Source organism: Ranitomeya imitator, chromosome 6, assembly GCF_032444005.1.
Source record: "Ranitomeya imitator isolate aRanImi1 chromosome 6, aRanImi1.pri, whole genome shotgun sequence".
Classification (NCBI taxonomy): domain Eukaryota; kingdom Metazoa; phylum Chordata; class Amphibia; order Anura; family Dendrobatidae; genus Ranitomeya; species Ranitomeya imitator.
The window spans coordinates 92,560,508-92,587,739 of NC_091287.1; the positions used below are offsets into that span (position 1 = coordinate 92,560,508).

The following is a 27,232-nucleotide window of genomic DNA, read 5'->3' on the forward strand; positions in this document are numbered from 1 at the left end:
GGAGAACTACAATACCCAGATAGATTAGCGAAATTAGGATTATTTAGTCTAGAAAAAAGACGACTGAGGGGCGATCTAATAACCATGTATAAGTATATAAGGGGACAATACAAATATCTCGCTGAGGATCTGTTTATACCAAGGAAGGTGACGGGCACAAGGGGGCATTCTTTGCGTCTGGAGGAGAGAAGGTTTTTCCACCAACATAGAAGAGGATTCTTTACTGTTAGGGCAGTGAGAATCTGGAATTGCTTGCCTGAGGAGGTGGTGATGGCGAACTCAGTCGAGGGGTTCAAGAGAGGCTTGGATGTCTTCCTGGAGCAGAACAATATTGTATCATACAATTATTAGGTTCTGTAGAAGGACGTAGATCTGGGGATTTATTATGATGGAATATAGGCTGAACTGGATGGACAAATGTCTTTTTTCGGCCTTGCTAACTATGTTACTATGTTACTATGTTACAGGGAGGGAAAACAGTACACCTCTCAGAACAGTGTCTGGAGGCTGTGGTGGCTGCTGCACGCAATGTTGATCATAAACTGACAGAATCTATGGATGGAAGGCTGCTGAGTGTCATCATAAAGAAAGGTGGCTTTATTGGTCACTATTTTTGGGGGGGTTTGGTTTTTGCATGTCAGAAATGTTTATTTCTAAATTTTGTGCAGTTATATTGGTTTACCTGGTGAAAATAAACAAGTGAGATGGGAATATATTTGGTTTTTATTAAGTTGCCTAATAATTCTGCACAGTAATAGTTACCTGCACAAACAGAATATATCCTCCTAAGATAGCCAAATCTAAAAAAAAAAACACTCCAACTTTTATTTTGATTGAGAACATAGTTGTTGATCAATAATAAAAATAATCAATACAACCTGCCTAATAATTCTGCACACAATGTATTTAAATGCACAGCAAATCCCGAATGGAAAATACTGATCATATGCTCAGCACTTGAGGATTCTCATTGACTTTGCTAGCATAAAGATTCCCTAGCACTTTTAGCCCAATTCCACTCTGAAAAATCCCACTGCAAAACGCACCGTGTGCACACAGCCTGCAACCTGTCCTCTAACTGGTGGTCAACTGAAAAACCGCACATATATGTCCACCAGTAGAGAGCAAAGTCGGCCAGAGAACTGAAAGTGATGAGAAGTAATCAATAGCGCCACTGTAAAAAGAGAGTAACTACAACAGTAGGCGAAAACACAACAAGCAATTGATTTTTTTTTTTTTTTTAAATCCGTGGCATTTTTCTTCACTTTTAATGCACGTTTGGGTAAGTAGCAGCTGTGGTTGTGGTTTTTACTATGGTCATGAAAAAAAAGTTAAATGTAAAAGAGCACCACACAAAGCCACTTGAAAATCGTGCTCAAAAGCCACAAGAAAACTGTATAAGAATGAGTGGTGGTGTGTTTTTTTTTTTTGTTTTTTTTTTTTTTGTTTTGTTGTTGCATGGATTATGTATTGTCTGAAAATCCACAAAACCAAATTGGGTTTAATATATATTTTTTTTTTAATTTAGTTTTTAAACCAGATCTTGGCATGTGTTTCTTGGTGCAGTTTATAGATGTTGCTCATTTTCTGCTTCAGTGGATTCAGAAATCAAATTTACAATATTTTTTTCCCCAGCAGAAAGAACTTGAGCTTTGACAGGCTGCCACAAGGGGAAAAACAGCAACATGTGCACTGTTAGGCGTCTTGTCCCTTTGAAATAGGGAACTTAACCAAAGAGTACTGGATGCACGTTATCATGTGGATTTTGTAGCCAAATCTCCTCTAAAAATTCTTATCAAGAACATGTTATGAACATACACTTTAATGGAATCTGTTAGTAGGATGAACCCTCTTAAGCCGTCTATATGGGCATGTAGGTCATAGGAAGCTGAATACAATTATGCTTTGAAGTCTGCCATACTATGGCTAATTCCAGAGAAATCCACATTTTTCTCAGCATGTCAATGAGTTAAGATCTATGGGCCGGACATAGATCTCCCTGGTAATCTGCCTCCAGAGCTTATATTAAATGAAAGGAGGCGTTACCAGTGTGACATGTATATCAGGAGAGCAGACTGTCAGTCATTACATGTCTCTCACTGGTAACTCCCTCTTACATGTAATATAATCTCTGGAGGCAGATTACCAGGGAGATCTATGTCCGGCCCATAGATCTTAGCTCATTTACATATTGAGAATAATAAGTATTACTCTGGAATAAAACATCAGATCACAGATATAAATATCTCATTCTATTCAACTTCCTATGACCTGCATGCCCATATAGATGACTCGGGAGGGTTGACCCCATTGACAGATGCTATTTAAATCCATTGTGCTTAGTTGATCAGTCCAATTTTTTTATTTTAGTTCTTAATTATATTAAAAAAAAATGTTTCTCTCATTTTCAGCATAAAAGATAAACTCAAGAAAATAAAGTTAGAGAGAGATCAACTGGAATTTCAGCTAAAGAATGAGAAGGATGAGAAGGAGCTGTATAAGGTAAGGAGATCTTATGGCTGCAGTATGGCTGACAGCTGCCATGAGCGATTGCCAAGCTCAGGGCATATACGATTATACGATGGCTGAACACCTCTGAAGAGCCTATAGAGGCAGTGAAGGAACTGCTGAGTTTCTTGAAGGTTGTGGGAATCTGTTTTAGGAATACTAAATTAAGAAAGCCAAGTGATAAGTCGCTATCTTCATTAACACTGCTCTTCTCGGCAGAGGACTTCACCTTACTTTAAAAGCAACCAACATGTATAGATATATGGCTGTGCACAGTTTTATCTTTTACAAATACTCACACTATACTAAACTGTAGCAAAGTCATAGATTTAAAGAAAAAAAACACATATGCTCAAAAAATTGATTATTATGTTACTTTTTGTACAGTAAATAGAATTTTTGGAAGTTTTTATTTTCTACTGAAAATGAGTTGTTAAAGGAAAACTGGCCACACTGATACACATACATACCCTGTGCTTATCACACGTAATATTTAATATGTTTTTGTTATAAAAAAGTCTCTGTGTATTTGCCGCCTTGCCTATATTACATTCATGGTTTGGTGCCGTCTGTCTACAAAAACGCCACAGTTAAATTACAGAAAATATTTTCACCGATAAAGACCTATAAAAACAATAGGTCGTGACCTAAAATTAAGAGGTGAAAGGTTTCTATTAACAATGAGATCCTCACTCTGCGCACACAGTGAGAGGCACATGTGGAACAAGTTACCCTTGGAGACAGCGAGCTTTGGATCCTTCGTGTGTGAATTGAACAATAGTCTTGTTTCTTTTGTCAGAAAAAGCACAAAGTTGGAGAATGTTTTATGCTCTTGGGGTGGAGCTGGCTTCCAGAAAGGAATTTCAGTGCAAAACCTCAACAATAATTATGGGTCGAATTATGTAACCTTGGCTAGAATGTTATTTCTCTTTTTGTTGTTGTTTGCTTTGTGGGATTATTTTTCTGCTTGAGAAAATACATATTAGGTTAGCTAGTCTCACAATAATCTAGACGGCACAGGAGAGGCAGACATGCTGGATAACCAGTATAAGATGGTGTGCAAGTTACAATGTAGATGTTTATTTCCCCTTTTTACTTGTCCAGAATTTTTTCAAACCAGACGGATGATATAAAGCTCTGGTATACTTTGGCTATGATGACTTTAGCACTAAAATAGCAGCCATTATTTGTGTGGCATGAAATTACATGGTAATAGGAACTTCCTAGGCTACAGTGAAGCATTAATTTTCCTTAAGTAAAACAGTCTTATGGCATTTATTTTTCTTAATACGGTATATAATAATTGAAGAATTAAAATACATTTTGGGCATTTTAGAGAACAGAATTGCGCAAATGGAGTAACAATCTGTATTCGAGGAAAATAAACTAATTATGCCATTATAAGCCAGCAATATAGTATATACAGAATAAACTTCGAGCCAAGTGACGTGTAAAGCTAGGATAGTATAGTTAGACATTTTGTAAAGCTGGAAGAAAATGTTTAATCGCCCATGTGCTATCCATTTTGCTCCTCTATATTTTTCTCTTCCATTTTCTGCTTTCATTTTCCCTTTCTCCCCCCTTTTCCTCTCCCTCTTAGTCTCTCCTCTCCCCCTTTTTACCATCTTCTTATTTTCTTTCTTGTGTTCCTTGCTCACGTTTTTTCTCCCATGCTCACACTTCTTACTTCCCTCCTTCCCTCGCTCTGCCCTTCCCTCCGTCCCTCTGTTCCTTCCTTCCCTCTGTTCCTTCCTTCCCTCTGTTCCTTCCTTCCCTCTGTTCCTTCCTTCCCTCTGTTCCTTCCACCCCTCGCTCTGCTCCTTCCGCCCCTCGCTCTGCTCCTTCCGCCCCTCGCTCTGCCCTTCCATCCCTCCCTCGCTCGCTCTGTTCCATCCATCCCTCCCTCGCTCGCTCTGTTCCATCCATCCCTCGCTTGCTCTGTTCCATCCATCCCTCCCTCGCTCTGTTCCATCCATCCCTCCCTCGCTCGCTCTGTTCCATCCATCCCTTCCTCGCTCGCTCTGTTCCATCCATCCATCCCTCGCTCGCTCTGTTCCATCCATCCCACCCTCGCTCGCTCCTGCTTCTCCCCTCCTTCCCTCGCTCTGCTCCCTCCCTCGCTTCTGCTTCTCCCCTCCCTCGATTCTGCTCCTCCCCTCTTCGCTCGCCTCATTCACTTTCTTGCTATTTTACTATCTTTTCTCTCTTGCGTTTCAATAGTTTGAGTAGTCTTCTTATAATGCAGTCTTATTTTTACAAAAATAAATGTAAAATTACCCTTTTTATAGGTTCATCTGAAGAATACTGAAATTGAGAACACAAAGTTACTGTCAGAGGTACAGACATTAAGAAATTTAGATTCAGGTAAAGAAAGTCTAATTGCTCACTACAAAGAGGAGCTCATGGAAATGAAGCTGTGTCTGACTGACAAAGAAAAACTGTGTGCGGAACTACTCCAGAACGCCTCTGAGAAGGTGAGAACTGTGAAGTATAAAGCCTCATGCATATGAGTGCACAGCTAAATTTGGCGTGTTGCTAGAGCCGTGCTAGATTTCTGTGCAGGTTTATTGTACAGTCCATATGCATTTGTCCATGTCACAATCACTTAGATCATAAGGCTTAGTCATTTTTCCTGATTCTAATGAAGAATGGACTGTTCACCTCCCAATATTTGTTACTGCTTGATATGTCATTGTTAACTGATAAACCTTAAGCAACTTCACCTGTCAACTTTCTGCTGGGGTCCATTATCTTTTTTTATCTTTTGGGTTTTTTTTTCTTCCTTTCTTCCAAGAGCCATAATTTAAAGCACCACACAAGTGTAGTGTTCTTTTTTTTTTTTTTTTTTTTTAAATTAATTTCACCACTTACCAGTCGTGGCCTTCTGCTTTTCCTGGCTCTAATCTGATCCCATTCCACTGCCATCTTGTGACCGCAGCTCCTGACTGACCGGACGTCAGAGGTAACAGTCACAAGCTCTTAATGTAAGTTTGTGAGATCTTTCTTGTTCTCATACAGTTGCTAGAAGTTGATGGGCCCAAGTTCAAAATTTGGGCCTGGGTCCCACATATACTCACGCAGCCCCATCCACCCCCACATGTTGGTCTGCTGTATAGGCCCTTGTAGCGTTCTAAATGCTATGAGGGCATACGTGTTGCCCCCCATTGTGTAGTAATGTCCCTCATCTTGGGCTTCTTCCCATTATAAATGTCCCTCATCCTGGCCCCATCCTAGTGTGTGTGTGTGTGATATATAGATATAGATATGTATAGGTATAGATAGATATATATAGATATAAACACACACACACACACACACACACACACACACACACACACACACACACACACACACACACTGTGTGTGTGTGATATATAGATATAGATATGTATAGGTATAGATAGATATATATAGATATAACACACACACACACACACACACACACACACACACACACACACACACACACATATATATATATATGTCCCTTACCCTGGTATACACATCCCCCATCCTTATATATGTCCCCCATTCTGCTGCTAGTCTTTAAGGCTATGTGCACACGTTCAGGATTTCTTGCAGAAATTTCCTGAGCAAAACAGGACATTTTCTGCAAGACATCCGCATGCGTTTTTTTCGCGGATTTTTCTGCAAATTTCCCAATGCAATGATATAGTGGGAAATCCGCAAAATTAATAAACATGCTGCGTTTTTTACCACGATGCGTTTTTTTGCGGAAAAAAACGCATCATGTGCACAAAAATTGCGGAATTCATTCTAAATGATGGGATGCATAATGTATGCTTTTTTTGTGGTTTTATAGCGAAAAAACGCAAAAAATCAGCAACGTGTACACACAGCCTTAAGGGAACCTGTCAGCAGGGCTGTGGAGTCGGAGCCTGTATAAAATGTACCGACTCCTAAAATATGTAATAAATTGGGTACAGTAGTTCAATTCAGTTTGTTGGGAATATTTTTTTCATAAGAATTTGGGAAAGATATGAAATGTCCTATAAATGTCTGTCCGTTGCCTGATATAAGGTCTAGACTTTTAGCTGAGATTAATCTGTGCTGCAGTTTATGTTCATAATAAGTAGTGAAGCGCATCTTCTACAAATAAGGGGCAAAAATAACAAATACACAGGGAAGGAATGCCTGCATTCATCTCAGAACTTCTGGAATGAACGGAAAAGCAGGATTAAGGTAAGTACTTCTTAAAGCATATTTAAACTTTCAATAAACTGTGCATAAATCAATAGTCCAGTATATGTTGTCTCTGTATGCTTGATATTTTAGTTTGTTTTTCCTCTTACCTCATGTTTGGAGAAATTAGCTCCTCTGATGACTTGTGTACTCTATACATAGAATATAAGAGGAAAAACTGTTTTCTAACATCTCAAATTCGGAAATACAGTAACAGGATCAATGAGGACATTTAGATTTGTTTGTGTGTTCTGAAATATGATTCAGCACAAACATGCTCCCTCCCTCCTCCCCTCTTCATAGACTGTGAAGAAATATGATGTGAAGCATTTAGTGAGCTGTACCCTGAGACAAGCCTGACATTGAAAGTTCAGAGTATAGCTATCTAGCAACATATTTTACAAACTTTATACGTATCATCTGTCCTATTGATTTATGCAAACATTGTTTTATTTCTATCCTAAATTATACAGTACATGATTCCCTATTCTTGCAAGAATTACGACATACATTTTTCTTTTTTACAGGATAAAATTATTTTGAGAGCGAATTTACATAATTACAAAATGTCTAAGAAGCATCTTATGAAGTCAGCTGTCTTCGAACATTTCACAGTGACTCATGATCAAAAAGATTTTGTGTGTCAGTGTATAAGTAACCCAGGTAAAAACAAATTCTGTGATGCCAAAATCGGTGCATACTCAGGCAGTGATAAAAATGCTCCTTCAAGAGCTTCCAGTCTAAAAAGACATTTACAACGCTGCCACCCAGAAGTTTACAAAGCTGTGATTGAAAAAGATCACAGCAGCACCAAGAAACCAAAGACAAGCACTTCTCGCCAGGCAAAGAAGGAGGAAAGAGCGTCTGATACAACAGTTACAAGATATTTTGTAAGTGACAAAGTTACTGTAACAATGACAGCAGATGTGTTTAAAAGCCAGCTCATCGAGCTTGTTGTGAAGGACTGTGTACCATTCCCATTATTTGCAGGACCAGCTTTTGCAGCTCTTATAGAAATGGCCCGCAAACTTGGTGTTTCTCTGGAAAGAGAAAGTTTTAGAAAATTAGTGATTGAAGAAGCCCTTAACCAAAAGGAACATCTAAAAAAAAAAAGCTCTCAAGGGACGCTTTGTGTTTCTTAAAATGGATGCCTGCACACGTCACAGAGTGAACTATTTTGCTATTAACGTTCAATATGTTTGTGACGACAAAATATTGTTACTAAGGCCCTGGCAGTAAAATATACTAAATCTCATCACAGCAGCCAGTTTCTCCTGACCTTAGTGGAAAAGTTCTGCAAGATTATGAACTCCAAAAAGAACAGGTTCTTGCTATTGTAACTGATAATGCTTCAAACATAAGTACAATTAAACTGATGAATGAGAATAATGAAGGTGAACAGTAGCTAGAAGAACATTTCACATTCAGTATGTTGGAGATGGAAGGCCACAGTCCTGTTCCCATAATGGAGGAACAAACAGATAATACTACAGAAGAACAGCAAAATGATTCTTTACAATTAGATGATCTTGTTGAAGCAGCTTCACACCTCTTTCCTATTCATCACATGTGTTGTGTTGTGCACACGCTGCAGCTAGCAATAAGAGATAGTCTGCAAGAGGGACATGCTGGAACTCTGATTAGCAAAGTGAGGAAATTGGCTATTGCTGCCAGAACCCTAAAATTGATTCCATCTTGAAGAGGTGTGCTAGAAGAGGGGCAATTGTGGATCAAGCCTTTCGGTGGGGCAACACCTATTTAATGATTGAGCTATTGCTTGAGCTGAAACACTTCCTTGTAGATATGGCCAACCCTCAGGTAACAGTACATGAAGGTCAAAGGACACAGGTGGCTGAATTGAAGGAATTGCTTCATTACCCATTTACAGTGACTAAAAATTTACAAGCTGAAGATTTACCCCCTGTCATTTTTATAAAGGAGTGGAAGAATTTGTTGTTTTGCCTTTCTCAAAGAGGAGGCTTAATCACAGATGGCATTGCTGCTTCAATGAAACGGAGAGAGACTGCTGTTAGAAAATAAAATTCTTCTGGCAGCTGTTTATGTGGACCCGAGTCATCGTATATTGCTGGATGATCAACAGCTTACGAAGGAAAATAAGCTCTGATTGAGGTAGCAGTTAGGATGAGTGGGCTACAGGACGGCCAAGAGCGAGATAACTTGGGTCCTGCCAGTGCTGCTGCTGCCTTTTCTTCATCCTCATCAGATGAGGAGTTTGATTTTGAAAAATATTTGGACGACACTAAGCAGGCAATGCGGTGCCGCAGGAAAAAAGATTCCACTCCCATAGAAAACAGATTGACCATATTTCAGCAAAATGTTTTCACTGAACTCTTCTACTTCTTTGAGAGCAAATCGGTTCTCAAAACTGACTTTGCACAAGGCTATTCCTTTATACCCTGAAATTGTTAGACATGTTGCCCATATCATTACTGCTTTGCCACCAACCCAAGTTAATGTAGAGAGGTTGTTCTCTAGCCTTAAAATGATTAGATCAGATTAGATTTCATCTATGAAGGAGGATCTGATGGAGGCGATTCTATTTCTCAGAGCAAGTTCATAGACTGCACAAATTTTCAGTACGTTTTTGTTGAAAACTGTTTTTTTTCCACTTACTGCATAGTGTATAATACATTGTAAATATGCAAAAGTTTTTTTGTTCTAAAGTTGTATTCAAATAAATATATTTTATGTTCTATCTAAATGGCTTGATTATTGTATCATAGATGTAAATACTTACGTCCCAAAAAATTGAGAAAAGTATTCAAGGAGTGATACCCTTACTGGCGAGCCAGAGAAATTACATTTGCAAGCTTTCAGAGCTCAAAAACCTTCATCAGGCTAAATTACAAGCCTGATGAAGGGGCCTTTTGAGCTCTGAAAGCTTGAAATGTCATTTCTCTAGTTTGCCAATTAAGATATCACTCCTTGAATACTTTTCTCAATTTTTGGGGACATAAGTATTTACATCGATTTTTCTGGCTCACACGGTACCACAATATTATTTTGTATTGTACATTATTGTATCATAATAATGATTTAAAAGCCTGATGTTACCATTTTACTACAGTAAATGTATCACTTAAACTTAAACATGAGCCATGTATGAGGGAGTCGGAGGTTTGGCTTACCGACTCCACAGCCCTGCCTGTCAGCAGGATTGTGCACCGTAACCTGCAGACAGTGTCAGGTGGGCGCTGTTATACTGATTTAAAATGATACCTGGGTTGATGAACTCCATCTTGGGTTTGCAATTTTCAAAGACTCTTGTGCTTCAAGGTGGGGCTGTGGGGGACGGGGGTCTTCATGTGGTGCTCTGCTTAGGTATTCATCTGTATGGGCTTATGACAGGTCGTTAGTCCTTCAGTGACCTGCCTCCTACTTTACATAAAAGATTAAACAACCACAAGACTTGATTTCATCAACCAAGGCATCATTTTAATCAGCGTAATGGTGCCGACCTGACCCTGTCTGCAGGTTACTCAGCGCAATCCTGCTGACTGGCTCACTTTAATGCATAGAATAAAAATGATTCTACTGCCCTTCCCTCTGCCATGCGGTGTCTTCTTCTGAAGCCGGCAGCTGACTTAAGGGTGCAAGCGGCTGGAGCGCATGACATCATTGCCATGCGCCCCCAGTCTCGTGTATGCTGACGTCAGCTGCTGGCCTCTGATTGGCTGGCAGCATGTATTGCCACACACAGACCTCTGCGCTGCAATACACCATCTGAATTTTTGTCCAAGGACGCACATCCAGTTGAAGTTTGCCCTGGTATTGGCTGACCCCTTACCCACACGGGCCCAGTCCTAATCTCTGTGACTGCGATCGGTACACCCCCTGCTCATAGACTAACATTGAGAAGTGACCTCCGGAAAACACTGGAGCGATCCAACGGGTCAAAAATTGTTAACGATGACCAGAGCGGCGCCGATTTAAAGAAGACAACTGTGGCAAGTACTAGGGTCAGGGAGCATGCCTTAGTGATACATTTCCGGAGGGGGATAAAAAAAACGCCAAAGTATTTATTTTTTTTGTCACCGTAGCTGTATCCTGGTTTGTTTTATGTGGGGCAAGTTGTAATTTTGAATGAATGACTATTCATTTTACTGATTAAAGTACTGCAAAACAAACAGGGGAAAAATCAATTAGAGTGATATGGCAAGAAAAAAAAAACGAATATGATGTCCCCATGTTTTGGGTTTTGTTTTTACGCTGTTAATTATGTGGCAAAAATGATTTTTCGGGTCAGTGCAATCCATTTGTTTGAGGTCACCATTTTCTGAGGCAACTGGAATGTATGAAGGATGTCTTTCTGCAAAGCGAGCCAATGTTTTTTAGTAATACTATTTTGGGGTACAGTCCACATTATTATTATTATTATTATTATTATTATTATTGTTTATTGCAGTTTCAAAAAACAAAATCCAATTGTAGCATTTTATTTTCTTTGCTTTATGGGATTTACATTAGGGGATAAATCACTTTTTTATATTTTGATACAATCTTTGCGGATGCCATGATGATAATGAAGGTTTAAAAATAAGGTTGAAAAAAAAAATTAAGAATAATTGGGAAAGTCTTTTAATCTTTTAATGTATTTTTTATAATATTTTTCAATACTTTTTTTTTTTATCAGTCCTCTAAGTGGACTGCGAACATATGACAGCTTGTTCTATACACTACAGTATCGCACTATATGGCTAAAATCTCCTATAAAGCCAGCAAGTGGCTAAGCTTCACTGGATTACCAACATGCCAGACATGCGGCAGGACCCTGGTGGCTATGGCAACCCTTCAGCTCCTCGCGGGGTACTGATTGGCACCTAATGATGCACATCCCTAGGGTCGTGCTTCGTAAATACTGATATTAGAGATTGACAGTGGAATTTCAGGGGGTTAACACCAGCAATAGAAGCTTACATTTTCACTGTTACACAAATGCCGGCTGATCAACACAGCCAGTATCTGAAGAATATGGTGCGGGTTCAGGTCCTCAGCGAGCTCAATACATTCGCACTCGTAACATGGGTGGAAATTGTACAGATTTAGAGGAACAAACTGCTTTCTACCAGGAAAGGTGCCACACCTAGGTTGAGCCTGGTATTGCTGTGCCGCCGATGTGAGTGGGGCTGAGCTGAAATGCCGCACAGAAACGAGGAGTGGCGCTGATTCCTCTTAATTCCTCTTACTGGAGTGATGCTTGAAGATTTTTTTTTATTGGTGCTTTTCATATGATTGCTCCCAGTGAGAACTTATCAGCTCTATGAATGTGCCAGCTTAAAGCCAGCGACTCTAACATGCTGTTTACCTGGTTTGTGCATTAGATGTGCAGTTTATGGTATAGTCTAATTTACTGTACCCCTCCTCTTGGTTGCATCTGGTTAATGTGTATGCTAATCTATATATGCCATTATTGTATATTTTTGCTGTACTTTCTGGTATCCTCAAATACCTTGTATAAAATGCAATATATAAAACTTGTGGTAGCAGAATCTAGTGAACGTCCTGTCCCTGGTATTGTGTTTTCAGTGAATGTGAGACTATGTGCACACGTTGCGGATTTTGCTACGGATCCGCGACGGATCTGCAGCTGCGGGTTCGCAGCAACTTTCCATGCGTTTACTGTACAATGTAAACCTATAGAAACTGCACAGTGCCCATGCTGCGGAAAAAAACGTGCGGAAACCCTGCGGGTTACATTCCGCAGCATGTCAATTCTTTTGTGTGGATTCCGCAGCGGTTTACACCTGCTCCACAATAGGAATCCGCAGGTGTAAAACTGCAGGTGAAATCCGCATAAAAACCGCGGTAAAACGCAGTGCCTTTTTACCTGCGGATTTCTAAAATCCACTGCGAAAAAATCCGCAGAGGTCAATTCTTCGTGTGCACATACCCTAAGCCTCCACTTCCCGTCTGATGGTGAGGTTCATCTTGCTGTATCGTTACTTGATGTATCACTGCTTTTCATGAAACCACCTTGACTTATTATTTATTTATTTTTTATTCTTTCCTTCCCAGGAAGACATTGTGTTTTTAAAACAACAGCTTCGTAAGATTGAGGATGACCACCAGGCCAGCCGACAGGAGGCTTCCTTAATGTCCAGAGAGCTTAGTGATGCAGTAAATATACGCGATAAAACTATGGCTGACCTTCATACATCTCGCCTTGAGACTGAGAGCGTGAAGAAGCAACTTGCCACCGTTTTGTCTGAGCTCGGTCTGCGGGATAGGCAATCCTCCTCTAACAGTGTCTCGAGAAGGGATCAGGTAAGATACTTAATAATCTAAATTAGGGAGCAGTGTGTTTCCTTCACATGAACCAATATGAATACCTCGGCCTCGAAGAGTCCAGAGTGTAAATGCCTGTGCGCTAACTCGCATGTATTTTCTCTGCAGAACCACAAGCTCGGTTCTTGCCTTCATTAAGCTAGCCTATGACTTGGAATAAAGGAACAGACTCCAGACTGCCATAAACCGCAGATCCCGCAGGGTACTGCATGCTAGGATGAAGGGAGACGTAGAGAACCAGCAGCCTAGATGACGATGACGTACTCTTAGGCCAACAAGGGCTGTTTAAAATGAAGTTATCTTTGTTGCTGCTGCCCTCTCAGAGGGAGAACATGCAATGCAGAATTGGTGCAGATCTGCATCATAACCACAATACCAGCAAAGGAAATCAGATTCTAAAATTCTCAGCTGCACGTTGCGGACATTTTCTATACCTAAATTGATCTGTGGTGCAGATTCAGATGAAAGTCTGTGGTAAAAACTAGTTGTAAAGCAAGCATATTTTCTTGCAAATTTGTTATGGAAAATCGGCAGCAAGTCCGTTACATGTGCATTTTACCCATAGAGAGTTATTTCCATGGTCCTAGATGAGTATTGTTGGATAGTGTAAATACAAGCAATTTTGCAGTCTGCTGCGTAATGTACCGTAATTTTTGGCGATTCTTGAGATATTAGAAGATCACCTTGTCGATGGCTGCTGGGTATAGATGAATTGGCCAATTTATGCGCAAAGTCTCTTAGTTTTTTTCTAGAGCAATAATGCAGTTCCAATTTCATATAGTTCATGTTTACATTCTATAGCGTTAGAGTGCAACTTTATTTGTTAGTTCTTGAGATATTGGCACTTTTCTTTAGTTTACAGCTCGTTGCCTTGGAGATCGACCACCCCTGTGAAACAGCAAAACATGCACATTGCTTATGAGCTTTTTTCCTATTGAGCTCCTAAGCACTGTAATGAACCTTGTCAGGATGGCTGGGTGCCACTGCTACCTTCTAATACCAACAAGCATCAGCACAGTACTTACAATTTAAGCAAAAGAGGTGGTCGGTGTTTGAGGCAACGAGCTGTAAACAAAAGAATAGTGTTAATGTCTTAACAGCTGCAAATTTTCATGAGTAAATTTCAGATGTGCTTGTTCTACAAGCGTCATCTGACAAGATTAATCTATGAAGATGGGAAAAGCTATTTAAAGGATTGTACTCTATTCTTCAGGATTACTCCCAATCCCCGACCTGCTGCTGTGCAGACATTGATGAGCTTCAGAGGTTTTCGCGGTTTGGGTTGGCGGCATGGCTCCATTGCTGGCCTGAATTGAGTACTCTTCTGCAGCTCAGAGTGTCAGCTTTGCCTCTGCAGCATAGTATCCTGTGAAGCTGGCTTCAAAGTAGCACAAGCAGACTCTAAAGCATAAAGCCGGCTAGCAGTGCCCATTCCTTACCTAGGTAACCGGCCACTCTGACAACACAGGGTGGTCGGTAACCTGGGCAATGAGCTGTATGCTATAGAATTAGAAATCCATCTATTCTTGAGAATGGAGAGTATTTTTAATCAGCAGTACTGTGCAAAGTTGCTTGCTTAAGAGCAATTTGCAGTTTTAACTATTCAAGAACTTGAGAAATCGCCTTTTAAAGGGTTTGTCCACTACTAGGACAATCCCTTCTTAAACTAAATGTTCTGTCCTATAATATAGTAAAGACTATATTTGCCTACCGTGCCGCCTCTGTTCCAGAGGTGTTGACATTCGTGGTCCCAGCTCTATCATACAGTGGAATGACACATGATGCCCGGTGCCCAGACAGCACTGGCGTCACTGTCTCCACCTTCAGACAAACTGAACATGAAGATCAAGTCCGAGATGATCTGCAGCCCTGGCTTCCTCTTCACGTTCAGTTCGTAGCAATGCGGAGATTGATGCCATCGCTGATTGTGTGCCGGCGTGACGTGTCACAAAACCGAATCAGAGCCTTGGGGAGAGCGAGTACTGGCACCGCAGGAACGGCGTGGTACGGGATGTGAGTATAGGCTTTATTATTTTATCAAGAAGTTTAACAAGGGGTTGTCTTAGTAGTGGATTAACCTTTTAATGTTAACTGGACCAAGATCAAATCTAGAAAATTCCATTACATTGTAAGATTGTATTATATATTTTTTATTTTTTTAGCTTTGTATGTGTTGTGAGCCCGTATTCACTCCCCTTGGCTTTTTACCTATTTTGTTAGATTACAACCTGTGTTTAACTAACTATTTTTCTAATGTAATTTCTGCTTAATGCATCAGCACTAAATAGTCTAAGTTGGTGAAGTGAGAAAAATATAGGCAAAAATTAATTTTATTGGATCAAATAACAAAAAAATTGGTATGTGCATATTTATTCACCCCTTTTATTATGAAACCCCTAAAAATTTCTGGTGCAAGCATTTACCTTCATAAGTCACATGCTTAGTGAAAGGAAGTCCACCTGTGTGAAGTCTAAGTGTCCCATGGTCTGTCAGTATATACACACCTTTTCTGAAAGGCCACTGAGGCTGCAACACCATTAACAAGGTTACCACAAACCAAACAAAACCATGAAGACCAAGGAGATCTCCAAACAAGCCAGGGACAAAGTTGTTGAGAAGTACTAGTCAGGGTTGGGTAATGAGAAAAAAAAATATTCCAGTCTCTGATTATCCCCCGGAGCACCATCAAATCCATTATCATCAAATGGAAAGAACATGGTACAGTACCACAACAAACCTGCCAAGAGAGGGTCGCCACCAAAACTATCAGCCCGGGAAAGGAGGGCAATAATCAGAGAGGCAGCACAGAAACAAAACGTAACCCTGAAGGAGCTGCAAAGTTCCAAGCAGAGACTGGAGTATCTGTCCATGTGGCCACAATAAGCCATATGTTCCATAGAGCTGGCCTGTATGGAACAGTGGGCAGAAAAAGCCTTTTACTTGCACAAATTGTATATATAACTTACACATGTGCTAACACTTTTAGATTTTGCAACAAAATATTGGAATGTATCCTATTGGCACCTCCGATATGTCATTTCTTTGTTCGAACCCTTTATCACTTTACAGTTAATACAGAAATCAAATTCCCCAGAACTACAATACTCCTGTTTTAATGTAAAATCTCATGTCGATTTTTCTTTTTAGGACACAGAAAGCTGTAGAGTTGAGCAGGAACTTCGTAAGGAGGTTGAAGACCTGAAGCTGAGGCTACAAATGGCTGCAGACCACTATAAAGAAAAATTTAAAGAATGTCAGAAATATCAGAAACAAGTCACAAAACTCACAGACCAGCTTGTATGTACCTGTTAGTTCTCTTGACTATTATTGCATAACCTTTTAAGAACAAGAAAGCATTTATATTTCAGGTGCGGAGTACAAAATGTGTAATTCTTAAAACTGTTCCACCCTTGTCAGTGGAGGTTAGCTTTATTACCAGGAAGCCTCACGTAAATGTCCTGATGGACTGGAACCTGGACTGTTCCATAGACTTTCTGTACCTATAGCAAAGTTCACTAAGAAGTAGAGCATTCTTCTAAAGAAAAAGCAGAAGTCCAGCGCGGGTGATGTCCGTAAAAAATACCTTTTATTCCATATTCGTTAAAAGCACATAAATCCAAAGTCCATCTTCATATCCATAGACACAAAAACGGGTGATTCATACCAGTGACAATCACAGGCTTAAAGTGCATTAAAATCATACGCGTTTCAACGGTCGTGCCGCCTTACTCATTGTGATCTTGTCTGCAAGATCAGGGGGTGTAACCTAATGGGCCTAGTCCTATATGGCAGCCCTCTTTCATTATATTTTTATCACAATGAGTAAGGCGGCACGACCGTTGAAACGCGTATGATTTTAATGCACTTTAAGCCTGTGATTGTCACTGGTATGAATCACCCGTTTTTGTGTCTATGGATATGAAGATGGACTTTGGATTTATGTGCTTTTAACGAATATGGAATAAAAGGTATTTTTTACGGACATCACCCGCGCTGGACTTCTGCTTTTTCTTCAAACTACTTGCTGCACTGCATGATCTGTGCGCTGGGCCTGAGAGGAGGTGAGCTGATCTTCGTTGCTTTTTCTTTTCATTCTTCTAAAGGGTACAGCAAACAGCAAAGACTTTTGTATTACTGTTTTTTTTTTTGTTTGTTTGTTGTTTTTTTTTTGCTGGATCCACTTTTGGGTTCAGCTAAAAAAAAATGTAAGCTGCACCTCAAACTGCATTTATGAATCTAATGGTGTTCTTGATTTATGACCTTCAAGAGAACCTGTCGGCAGGATTGTGAGGGGCGGTCTTCAGGTGGTGCCTCTGAGTAGGTATTCATAATGCAGACTAACAGGCCACTGGCCATAACTGACACTGATAGGAGGGAGTAGTATTGTAATGAGGAGAGGAGGCAGGGATCTCTTCTTGGCACTGCACGGCCCAGAGCCTGGAAGAAATCATTAGCCTAAGGAAAGAATATAACATTTCTCCGCATCAAGACGATTAATATGAGGCATACACGTAGGAGCAGTGTAACATATCTATTACCTGTATGCCCATATTAATAGGTCATATACGTCCCATATACAGGTGGGGGGGTGACAGATTCCCTTAAACCCCCTGCTGACATGCAACTTAGTACTACGTCATATGGCTTATGCCGGTATTTTAAGTGGGCTTAGATGCTTTGCCCCCACCATACCTGGAAGATGCTGGGTGTAATGTGCAGCTGGTATCTTGCTGTAACAGCAGTGACCAGAGTTTGCTCTGATTGCTGCTGATAAACCATTTAAATACCACAGGCTATCTCTGACAGCTCTATTTTTAGGGTTTATCACATTCACCCATCGGCCCATGCAGCACTGTGATTCATTAGGGCAGATGTGTTATGGCAGCCAAAAAAAGTCTGCTGATGGCCCCCACAGATGCCATCTTTGTCCTCCTGTTGGGATTCATAGGAGCACATGATTTTGTCTATGTCACAATACTGTGGTACTGCAGTGTATGAAGGAGCAATCAGATGATAACAGGTTCAAGACTACTCAGGGGTCAAAAAAATAAGCCAACTTTTTTACGCCCGTTTAATAATATAAAATGAATTACCCCAAACACAACATGGCAGAATAAGTGGGAAAAAAATTGACCATGCGATCAAAATGTCATATCCAACCCCAAACCAATAAGGATGTCTGCTTACCACCCAAATCCCAGCCCTCACATAGCTCTATCAGCTTAAAAGTAAAAAAATAAATACAGGTCTCCGAAAATTGCGACAATGTTTATTTTGCAATTTTTGTATATAAAAAAAGAAATAAAATTATTTTCTACTTTGTAGTTTTGTATCACTGTAATCGATCTGTCTTGGGTAAAAATGTTGCTAGGTCATTTCTACCACCTAATGAACACCATATAAACAAACTTCAAAAAAACAATAAGTAGAATCTCCATGTGGGGTCTTGTTTTTGCCGTTTCACCACACTTGTAACTTTTTGCCCGTTTTCCTATACGTTGTAGTTATGAACATCAACATTCATTTTACTATACAACTACTCCTGCAAAAAAAAAAATGGCCCTCATGTTGAAGAAATAAAAAAATCTATGGCTTTTGGAAGAAGGGAGGAAAAGAAATGGAAACACTAAAATGAAAAACTGCCCTGTCATGAAGGAGTTAGAAGTTGACCAATGAGTTTTTTTTGGCTTTGTCCGTTTTTCCATGGGTCGTGTCTGAATTAGATCTGATCTTCAGGCCCAGATTCCACTCGTGGACATCGTGGCACTGTCCAACCCCTGGCATCAACTTATAATCCATTCATTACTTAACATATTGCAGTTTGTTTTTCCCCCACTTTGTTTCCCTTTCCCAGTGAGCTCTGCCATCTTACTGCCATCTTACTGCCATCTGATTGTTCATTGTAACATGAAATGTTCTGAATACATCTGCCACAGTTTGACTTTTTTTTTTTTCCATCTTCCCTTCCTAATCAGAAAGCTGCAGAAGGTCAGCAGAAGTCAGGAGATCAGTATGTGTATTGTGAGGCGTCGGCTGCGGATATCCCAAACTTTACTCCGCCAGGTAGGTTAGGCTTGATGCGCACATCACCTTTTCTTTTTTCGTCAGTTTACTATTAGTTTTTCATACATTTTTTGTCCAAGTGTCCGCTTTTACCATTGATGTGTAATACATTCTTGTATACAAAAAAAAAAAAAATGATGGATGTTTCCGAAGCTGCTTTCCAGCGACAATAAAAAAGGGTAGCATTACTATACAACACTGATGGCTGTCCTTGTTTTGTATTTTTGTGTGTGGACAAATTCATTTGAATGGGTGAGTTATTTCTGCAAATCAAACCAATAGTAGCATGTCTCCATTATTTTTTGCAGGCCATTGGTAAGCAAACTTAAAAAAAAAAATGTGAGTTGCTTCAGCTGGCTATCCTATCAGTCAGAAAAACTAACGGATCACATGCAAAAAACACTGACATCTGAATGACGCCTGAGTCCCAAAGGTTTTGTCTGAAATGGGGGAAAAAAAAATATATAATTTGCAGTTATTGAAAAAATTGGTGATTCCGTTGGCAGTAGCAGAGTTTGAACGTTTTTCTCTCCATACCGCTCTTAATATCGCTTGACAGAGCAGTGCAAAACTGGACCTAATGTTTTGTGCTTTACATAATAATGTGCTCTTGAGTAATCCCTCATTTATCTGCCTTCCACAGTGAGTCCATTTTCTTCCCATTCTGTATCTGAATTTGTCATCAAAGAACAAGTGGCTGATATGAACAAGGAAATAGCTGAGAAAACTGAGAAGTATCGAAAGTACAAGCAAATGTTAGCAGTAAGTAGCCAACCATCAGATCTGGCTAGTGATGTAACTTGATGTAATGACCTAACCATAAAGCTATTTAACCCTTAAGTAATGAGCGCCATACAATTACAGCGGATGAATGGAGGTGGCTCTGTGTCCCTGTTCCCAACAGATGGTGGCTCCGCTCACTGCTGGTAACTAGTTAAATATTGCTGTTAATCTCTTGACTGTGGGATTTAAAGCGCATGTTCCAGGGGAGCGTCTTTCTAAGCGCTCATTGCTTTCCCCTGCAACGCGATTGTGGGGCGCTGATAAAATGCCATGTCAGCCAGGTATATATTCTTTCAGAGAAAATATACTTTAAGGGGTATGCTCACATTGGCAAGCAGTCAGCATATAACTTGGACGAGTGCTTCATTGGCTAGCTCTCGCTCCAATGCTATACTATGGAGCAGGGCCGACTAGAGTTCTTTTACTCATGCCGATTGCTGTATGCTGTTATTGGCAGCGTATATCGCACGTCAGGCACCCATACAAGTCTATGGGTACATGCAAACATCGGACAGCACTGTGATGTAAAAATTAATTAACCCAACTGGTAAAAAATGTAAAGAGAAAAAAATTGTGGGGAGGAAGTGGCTGGTGTTTTGTTTTTTTTTTTTAAATTGCGATTTCATTGCACTTGTACTGGGAAACCGGTAAATAATTCCATCTCACTGTAAAAAGAATGGTGTTACCGTATATACTGGAGTATAAGCCGACCCGAGTAAGCCAACCCCCCCCCCCCCCCACCCTAATTTTGCAACAAAAAACTGGGAAAAATTATTGACTCGAGTATAAGCCTAGGGTGGAAAATGAAGCAGCTACCGGTAAATGTCAAAAATAAAAATAGATACCAATAAAAGTAAAATTAATTGAGACATCAGTAGGTTAAGTGTTTTTGAATATCCATATTGAATCAGGAGCCCCATATAATGCTCCATTCAGTTCATGATGGGCCCCATAAGATGCTCCATATTAAAATATGCCCCATAAGATGCTCCATAAAAAATAGGCCCCATATAATGCTCCATACAGTTCATTATGGCCCCATGAGATGCTCCATATACTAATATGCCCCATATAATGCTCCATGCAGTTCTTTATGGCCCCATAGATGCCCCATATAATGCTCCATGCAGTTATGTCACCATAGATGCTCCATGTAATGCTCCATGCAGTTCTTTATGGCCCCATAGATGCTCCATATAATGCTCCATGCAGTTATGGCCCCATAGATGCCCCATATAATGCTCCATGCAGTTATAGCCCCATAGATGCCCCATATAATGCTCCATGCATTTTTTTATGGCCCCATAGACGCTCCATATAGCATTGTGCCACATGTAATGCTGCTGCTGCGCTAAAAAGAAAAAAAAAATGACATACTTACCTCTCGTCACTGCCCACTGCTCCTCAGCGTCCCGTTTCTCCACACTGACTTTTCAGGCAGAGGGCGGCGTGCACACTAATACGTCATTGCGGCCTCTGACCTGAACAGTCACTGCGGAAGACGGAGTGTCGGTGGATCGCGGAAAGGTGAATATGACATACTCACCTGCTCCCGGCGCTCCTGACGTGGTCCCTGCATATCCCACGGTCTTCGGGAGCGGCAGCTTCTTCCTGTAGTGAGCGGTCACGTGGCACCGCTCATTACGGGAATTAATATGCGGCTCCACCCCTATGGGAGTGGAGTCCATATTCATAACTTTAATGAGCGGTACCAGTGACAGCTGAACAGGGGAAGAAGCTGCAGTGCCCGAAGACCGTGAGACATGCGGGGACCGCGCCAGGAGCGCTGGGAGCAGGTGAGTATTTGACAGGCGTCGCTCCCCCTCACCCGCCGACCCCCCACCTACCATGACTCGAGTATAAGCTGAGAGGGGCACTTTCAGCCCATTTTTTTGGGCTGAAAATCTCTGCTTATACTTGAGTATATACGGTAATTAAAAGTACAAATCATTCCATAAAAAAATGTCCTCCTTATGGCTATGTCGGCTGAAAAATACAAAAAAAAGTTATGCCTTTTAGGAAGTTGAGGAGAAAAAAACAAAGGAGCAAAAACTAAAAATTGTCTGTTCTTTAAAGGGTTAACGAAGATCAAGCGCCAACATGTTTTACGTGTTTGGCATGCTAATTTGGCATATTGTGTTAAATCTACTTCACTTCATATGAAAGTGTGAAAAGTAAAAAACGTCAGTGCTTTAAATGATCCTTGTGTGCAGTACGTTTGTGAAGCCTTTTGCTTCCCTTTTCTTCCTACTTTACTGACATGAAGTTATCATTGTCTGCTACTCTTCATTTACAGACAGTGCTAGGTCTCCATGCCTTCTCCACACTTCACTTGTTTGCACTGCATAGTCTGCTTGCCTGAAACATTGCAGAGGCTGCTGGAATCACAGGGTTTTAGCTACAAAGCTCCCATGGCCCCATTCAGATGACCATAATATGGCCACATTCAGCCATCCGTATTACAGAGCAGAGAGTGTTGCTACTGCAGGTTTATTGACCTACACTCGCTGCATTAGAACTTCATACTTTTTTATTATTTTCCTGCTCTTCTAGGAAGAAAAGGCAAGGTGCAATGCATTTGCTGATGATGTCGCTAAGATGGAGCTAAAGTGGAAAGAACAACTGAAAATGAATGAAAGTATCAAACTGCAGCTGGCAGTCCATGAGGATCAGTATAAGGTAAGACCGTTCAGGCAGAAACATGGTCATCCCAGATTTAGGCAGACACCAGTGTGTGATTTGTAAGGCTAGGTACACGTTACATCTGTGCCCAATGTCGTGTGCATGCGCCCAAGGAGATAGGTGCCCAACAGTGGCCACAGTCATGCAGGATGCCACGGCATCCGTCCAGCATAGGGACTGAATAAACATATATGTTTGGTATATGTTTCTTTGCTGCATTAGCCATCTGTTTCTCTTTCTATACAGACAATATGCAAAAGAACAGAGGTTGGGCCCTTTGTTCAGCGCGCGCCCTCGCTTTGTGCAGCGCGCGCCCTCGCTTTGTGCAGCGCGCGCCCTCTCTTTGTGCAGCGCGCGCCCTCTCTTTGTGCAGCGCGCGCCCTCTCTTTGTGCAGCGCGCGCCCTCTCTTTGTGCAGCGCGCGCCCTCTCTTTGTGCAGCGCGCGCCCTCTCTTTGTGCAGCGCGCGCCCTCTCTTTGTGCAGCGCGCGCCCTCTCTTTGTGCAGCGCGCGCCCTCTCTTTGTGCAGCGCGCGCCCTCGCTTTGTGCAGCGCGCGCCCTCGCTTTGTGCAGCGCGCGCCCCCTCGCTTTGTGCAGCGTCTTTCTTGCCACTGATAGTTCTGCCACAGTATAGTATGAGCCGGTTATTTGCCTATTACTGGCTCGGCGATAGAAGGCAGCATCTGTGATACACACTGAATGTTCTAATCATAGCGCAAGTATTAGGGAAATTTAATTTGGCCGATCTGGAAAAGGCAAATCTGTCCGGCTTGTTGTGGCACAATGTAATGTAGCACTAGGGGATATTATGTGCCTTTATGCTTAAAGTCTAAATCTACTTCTGACGCTGCTCAGTAGAAGGTGAGGAATGTTTCACATGATCACAGCCACCTCCTAAGACCTGTGAAATACCAGCCTTTTCCCAGTAGAGTAAATGCCCTCCCTGGCTTTTCTGAGTGACTGTGATACCTTTGCACAATCTTTATCCTGTAATTCGGCTTTATGTATCCTGCTGTGTAATGGATAATGTGTCTGGACCCCAATGTAGCAGTGAATAAAGAAACTATGTGCGCACGTGTACAAGCCTCCTACATAAGTGACTGAATGCGCTTGATGTCCACATTTTTCTGTTTTGGTTAAGGCAAAAATCTTACCTGACAGAGCTGTAATTGATAAATCTGCATCATTGTTCTAATAAAATAATGTACTTATACCAGAAAACTGCCAAATATATGAATATATATATATACACACACACACACACACACACACACACACACTTATAAGGGTTGTCCCCGATCAACAGAAGATCAGCAGAAGAATGAACCAATGTGCTACTCCCCACGATCTTTGTTTAGTTGGCTGCTACAACGTCCTGTCTACACACGACAGCTGCCACCAATCATTGTCTACAGGGGTCTGACAGGTGAGAAAACTTATTGGCTGCAAGAATCACTTGTCAAAGGGATGTCATCACTGCAGCCTGGTAAACAAAAATTTCGATGTGGCAAATGGATAAACCCTTAGTGACTGAGCCATTTTTGGTCTTTGTGACCAAACCCTGTTTTTCAATTCTGATATGTCACTTTATGACTTTAGCTCTGGAGTGCGCCACGCATCCCACTGACTCTATCTATATATCGGTAAGTTTGAGATGATACATTTTTAGGTTTTGTTTTTTTTTAATGAAACGATCTCTTAATTTTTCTAGACTTTAACCAAATTCCAGTTTTCAAACGTTAAATGCTTATATCCTGAAACCTGATAGTATATATTGGAAAAACCCCAAAGTGATACCAGTTTAAACACTTCACCCAAAACTGCTGGTAGAAAAAATATATTAAACCTTCAGGTGCTTCACAGGAATTAACACACAAGTGGAATGACTAAATTACATTTTTCCACTTAAATATTGCTTTACCCTCAAATTTTCCAATTTGTAATAGTAGAAAATGGACACCACAATTTATTATGAAGTTTCCCTCAAACACGGTAATATCTCACTTGGCTCATAAGTGAACCCATTTGGGAAATTGCACTGCTCAAGGAATTAATCTAGGGGTGAACGGAGTATGTAAACCCACTGGTACCTCATGGAAGTTTATTACATTGGGACATAGATAATATGGACATAAAATGTTATTCTTCTACCATTATATGGTTATATTAACTGGAAAATTTTCATTTTCACAAAGGGATGTTGGGGAAAATGGACCCTGCAATTTGTTGTGCAATTCCTCCCGAACACAGTGATGTCCCATGCATCCTCAAAAACTACTGTTTGGCCACACAGCAAGAATTAGAAGGAAGGAGCGGCTTTTAACTTTTGGCAAGCAGATTTTACTGGAGGAGTTTGATCGCTGTTTAAAGCCCCAAAGTGTCTCTGGACTCTGACCACATAAGTGACACCATTTTTATAAACCACATCCCTTGGTGTATTTCTCTATGGATGAAGTGACTATTTTGACTCCACTGGTCTTTAACAAAAAACTAAGTATAGAATGGATGTTGTACAGTGAAAATTGCAAATATGCCGGCTTGCTGCCCATTGTGCCCTTCTTGTGCTTCTGGAGATGTGCACCTCGTAAATTTGTTGCTTTTTGCTACTTATGATGTGGAAAACCCTTACTTTTCTGTTAATGGATGATGGACCCGAGTGGGGACTTGTTTTTTGAGAGACGACTTGACATTTTTCTTGGTAGCATTATAGAGTACTTAAAGTTTTATAACATTTCTTGATTGCTTTTAAGGCTACTTTCACATTTATCCTGTTCTCTGTGCTGAGCACTTACATGAGGCATTTCTGTGTAAATCCCCCAAAATACAGGATTCAGGCAATATCCCCAATGCAACCATTCATTGTAATGAGGCACATGGAGTCACTTTGGACTGCGTCTGGCTAGGTCCTGTTTTTTTTTTTTTTTGTTTTTTTTATTTATGCACAAAAGACTGGTCAATCGTGTGTTACAAAGCTAGCGTCAGTAGTTGCTGTTTAACCACCTAGATGCAGCTGTAAAGTGCCAACAGTGCCATTTAAGCGATTTGATTCAGGGGAAGGGCGGTTTTTTACGTTGCCCATAGCTTCTAGGGTTTCTTACATTTGTATTGCATGGGTCCTATTCTTGTGACTCGTTTGTCCGGTTTTCAGAAAAGCACACAGTTCTTGGTAAATAACATGGTAGAGTATCATCATTTAAGTGCAAGATGGCGATCATCCTCCCATGACTTGCAGGCAAATGTTGCTCTTCAGTGGCAACAGAAAAAAACAATATAATTCTGGTCTCCCAGATTGGTGCATCATGGTTTCCTCAGGGTGTGTGACACTGATAGGACAGATTTAGGATGGATTATGAATGAAATATGGCTGCTGGGATTCGTTTTAACCTCTGACTTCAGGGTTCTGTTTTATAGCACGTCAGCCCTGAGAAGTAAAGTCGCCCAGTGCTGGATAGAGCTTCAAACCTCAAACAGATGACATTTTTATTCTGAAAGTAGAGCACAAATGAAATGTGTCATGCCCTGAGAAATGTGGCCATTTATATTCTGTATCCGATTACTCTTTGCTTTGTAGTGTGTGGTGGTTTACGATCTTCTTAGTGACCTTCTAATTGTGGTTTTAAGCACCTTTCCCCACTAATGGCATAAATGTAGTCAGAGATCACACATGGGTGGTATGAGCCCTGGTGTAAGCCTAGACAGAGTGGAACGGACATGGGGTTAGGAGGACAGGGGCGTAATCGGATAAAGTGCAGAGGAAATGGAGCAGACGAGGCAATATTATTCCTTGGAAATCATGTAGCAAGGCGTGGCACAATAATAAGGGGGATAATACCATATGTCATTGAGTTATATGTGCATATTACTCGTAACACGTCATCTTCATGTGTCCCCAGATCCAGTCTGCAGAGAAAGATCGAGAAATATCAGAACTGAATTGCCATGTCGATGTGCTGCTGAACGAGAAGAATAAGCTGGAGAATGACATCAAGGTAAGAACTAGATAGACGACAATTAGGCGAGGAGACACGAGAAGAAAAAATGCTTTTAAAGATGACTATGTCAAAAGTAGCATGTTTTTACTCTTATTCCTGAGTATTCTGTTTGTGTTTTTTTTTTTTTTTTTAATCTATTGGTTTCTGAGATATGGGCCTTTTTATGGTCACGTCGCTCACATTCTCTGGGGGCGTGTTTTCAGGCTGGCTTGCATAATAACCCATGTGAGCCATGCCCCCTTGGAATGAGTATAACAATTAGCCCTAAATAAAGGCCCATGTCTCTGGAGAAATATATCCTGTTAGGCTATGTGCACACATTGCAGAATTGCCGCAGAAAATTCCATGGCAATTCTGCAACTCCCTGCCGCGGGTATAGCGCATGCAGAATTGGCATGCGTTTACCCGCTAAACACTAGCGTTTTGCAAGCGTAATTAGCTTGCAGAATGTTGGCATTTTCCAAGGGATCTGTAGCATCGCTTGGAAAACTGATTGACAGGTTGGTCACACTTGTCAAGCATAGTGCAGCATCAATAGTAAAAGATAGAATGTTAAAAATGATTAAAAAAATTTAAAAAAATTGGTTATTCTCACCTTCCGACGGCCCCCAATCTCCTCAGCGGCACTCCCGGGTGGCTTCCGTTCCCAGGGATGCATTGTGCGAAGGACCTTTGTGACGTCACATGAACGCGACGT

The 27,232-nt window shown here is 40.9% G+C and overlaps 1 protein-coding gene across 1 annotated transcript in view; it reads left to right on the forward strand.

The window, feature by feature from the left end:
• The window catches only part of TAX1BP1 (Tax1 binding protein 1), a 152,095-nt gene that overhangs the window by 108,792 nt on the left and 16,071 nt on the right, over nucleotides 1-27,232 (forward strand). Inside the window, exons 7-14 of the mRNA XM_069729916.1 lie at nucleotides 2,412-2,502; nucleotides 4,797-4,982; nucleotides 12,748-12,996; nucleotides 16,165-16,314; nucleotides 18,993-19,080; nucleotides 19,724-19,842; nucleotides 22,417-22,542; nucleotides 26,437-26,532. Of these exons, the coding sequence (XP_069586017.1) occupies nucleotides 2,412-2,502; nucleotides 4,797-4,982; nucleotides 12,748-12,996; nucleotides 16,165-16,314; nucleotides 18,993-19,080; nucleotides 19,724-19,842; nucleotides 22,417-22,542; nucleotides 26,437-26,532 (1,105 nt within the window). The remainder of the gene's footprint in view (nucleotides 1-2,411; nucleotides 2,503-4,796; nucleotides 4,983-12,747; nucleotides 12,997-16,164; nucleotides 16,315-18,992; nucleotides 19,081-19,723; nucleotides 19,843-22,416; nucleotides 22,543-26,436; nucleotides 26,533-27,232) is intronic.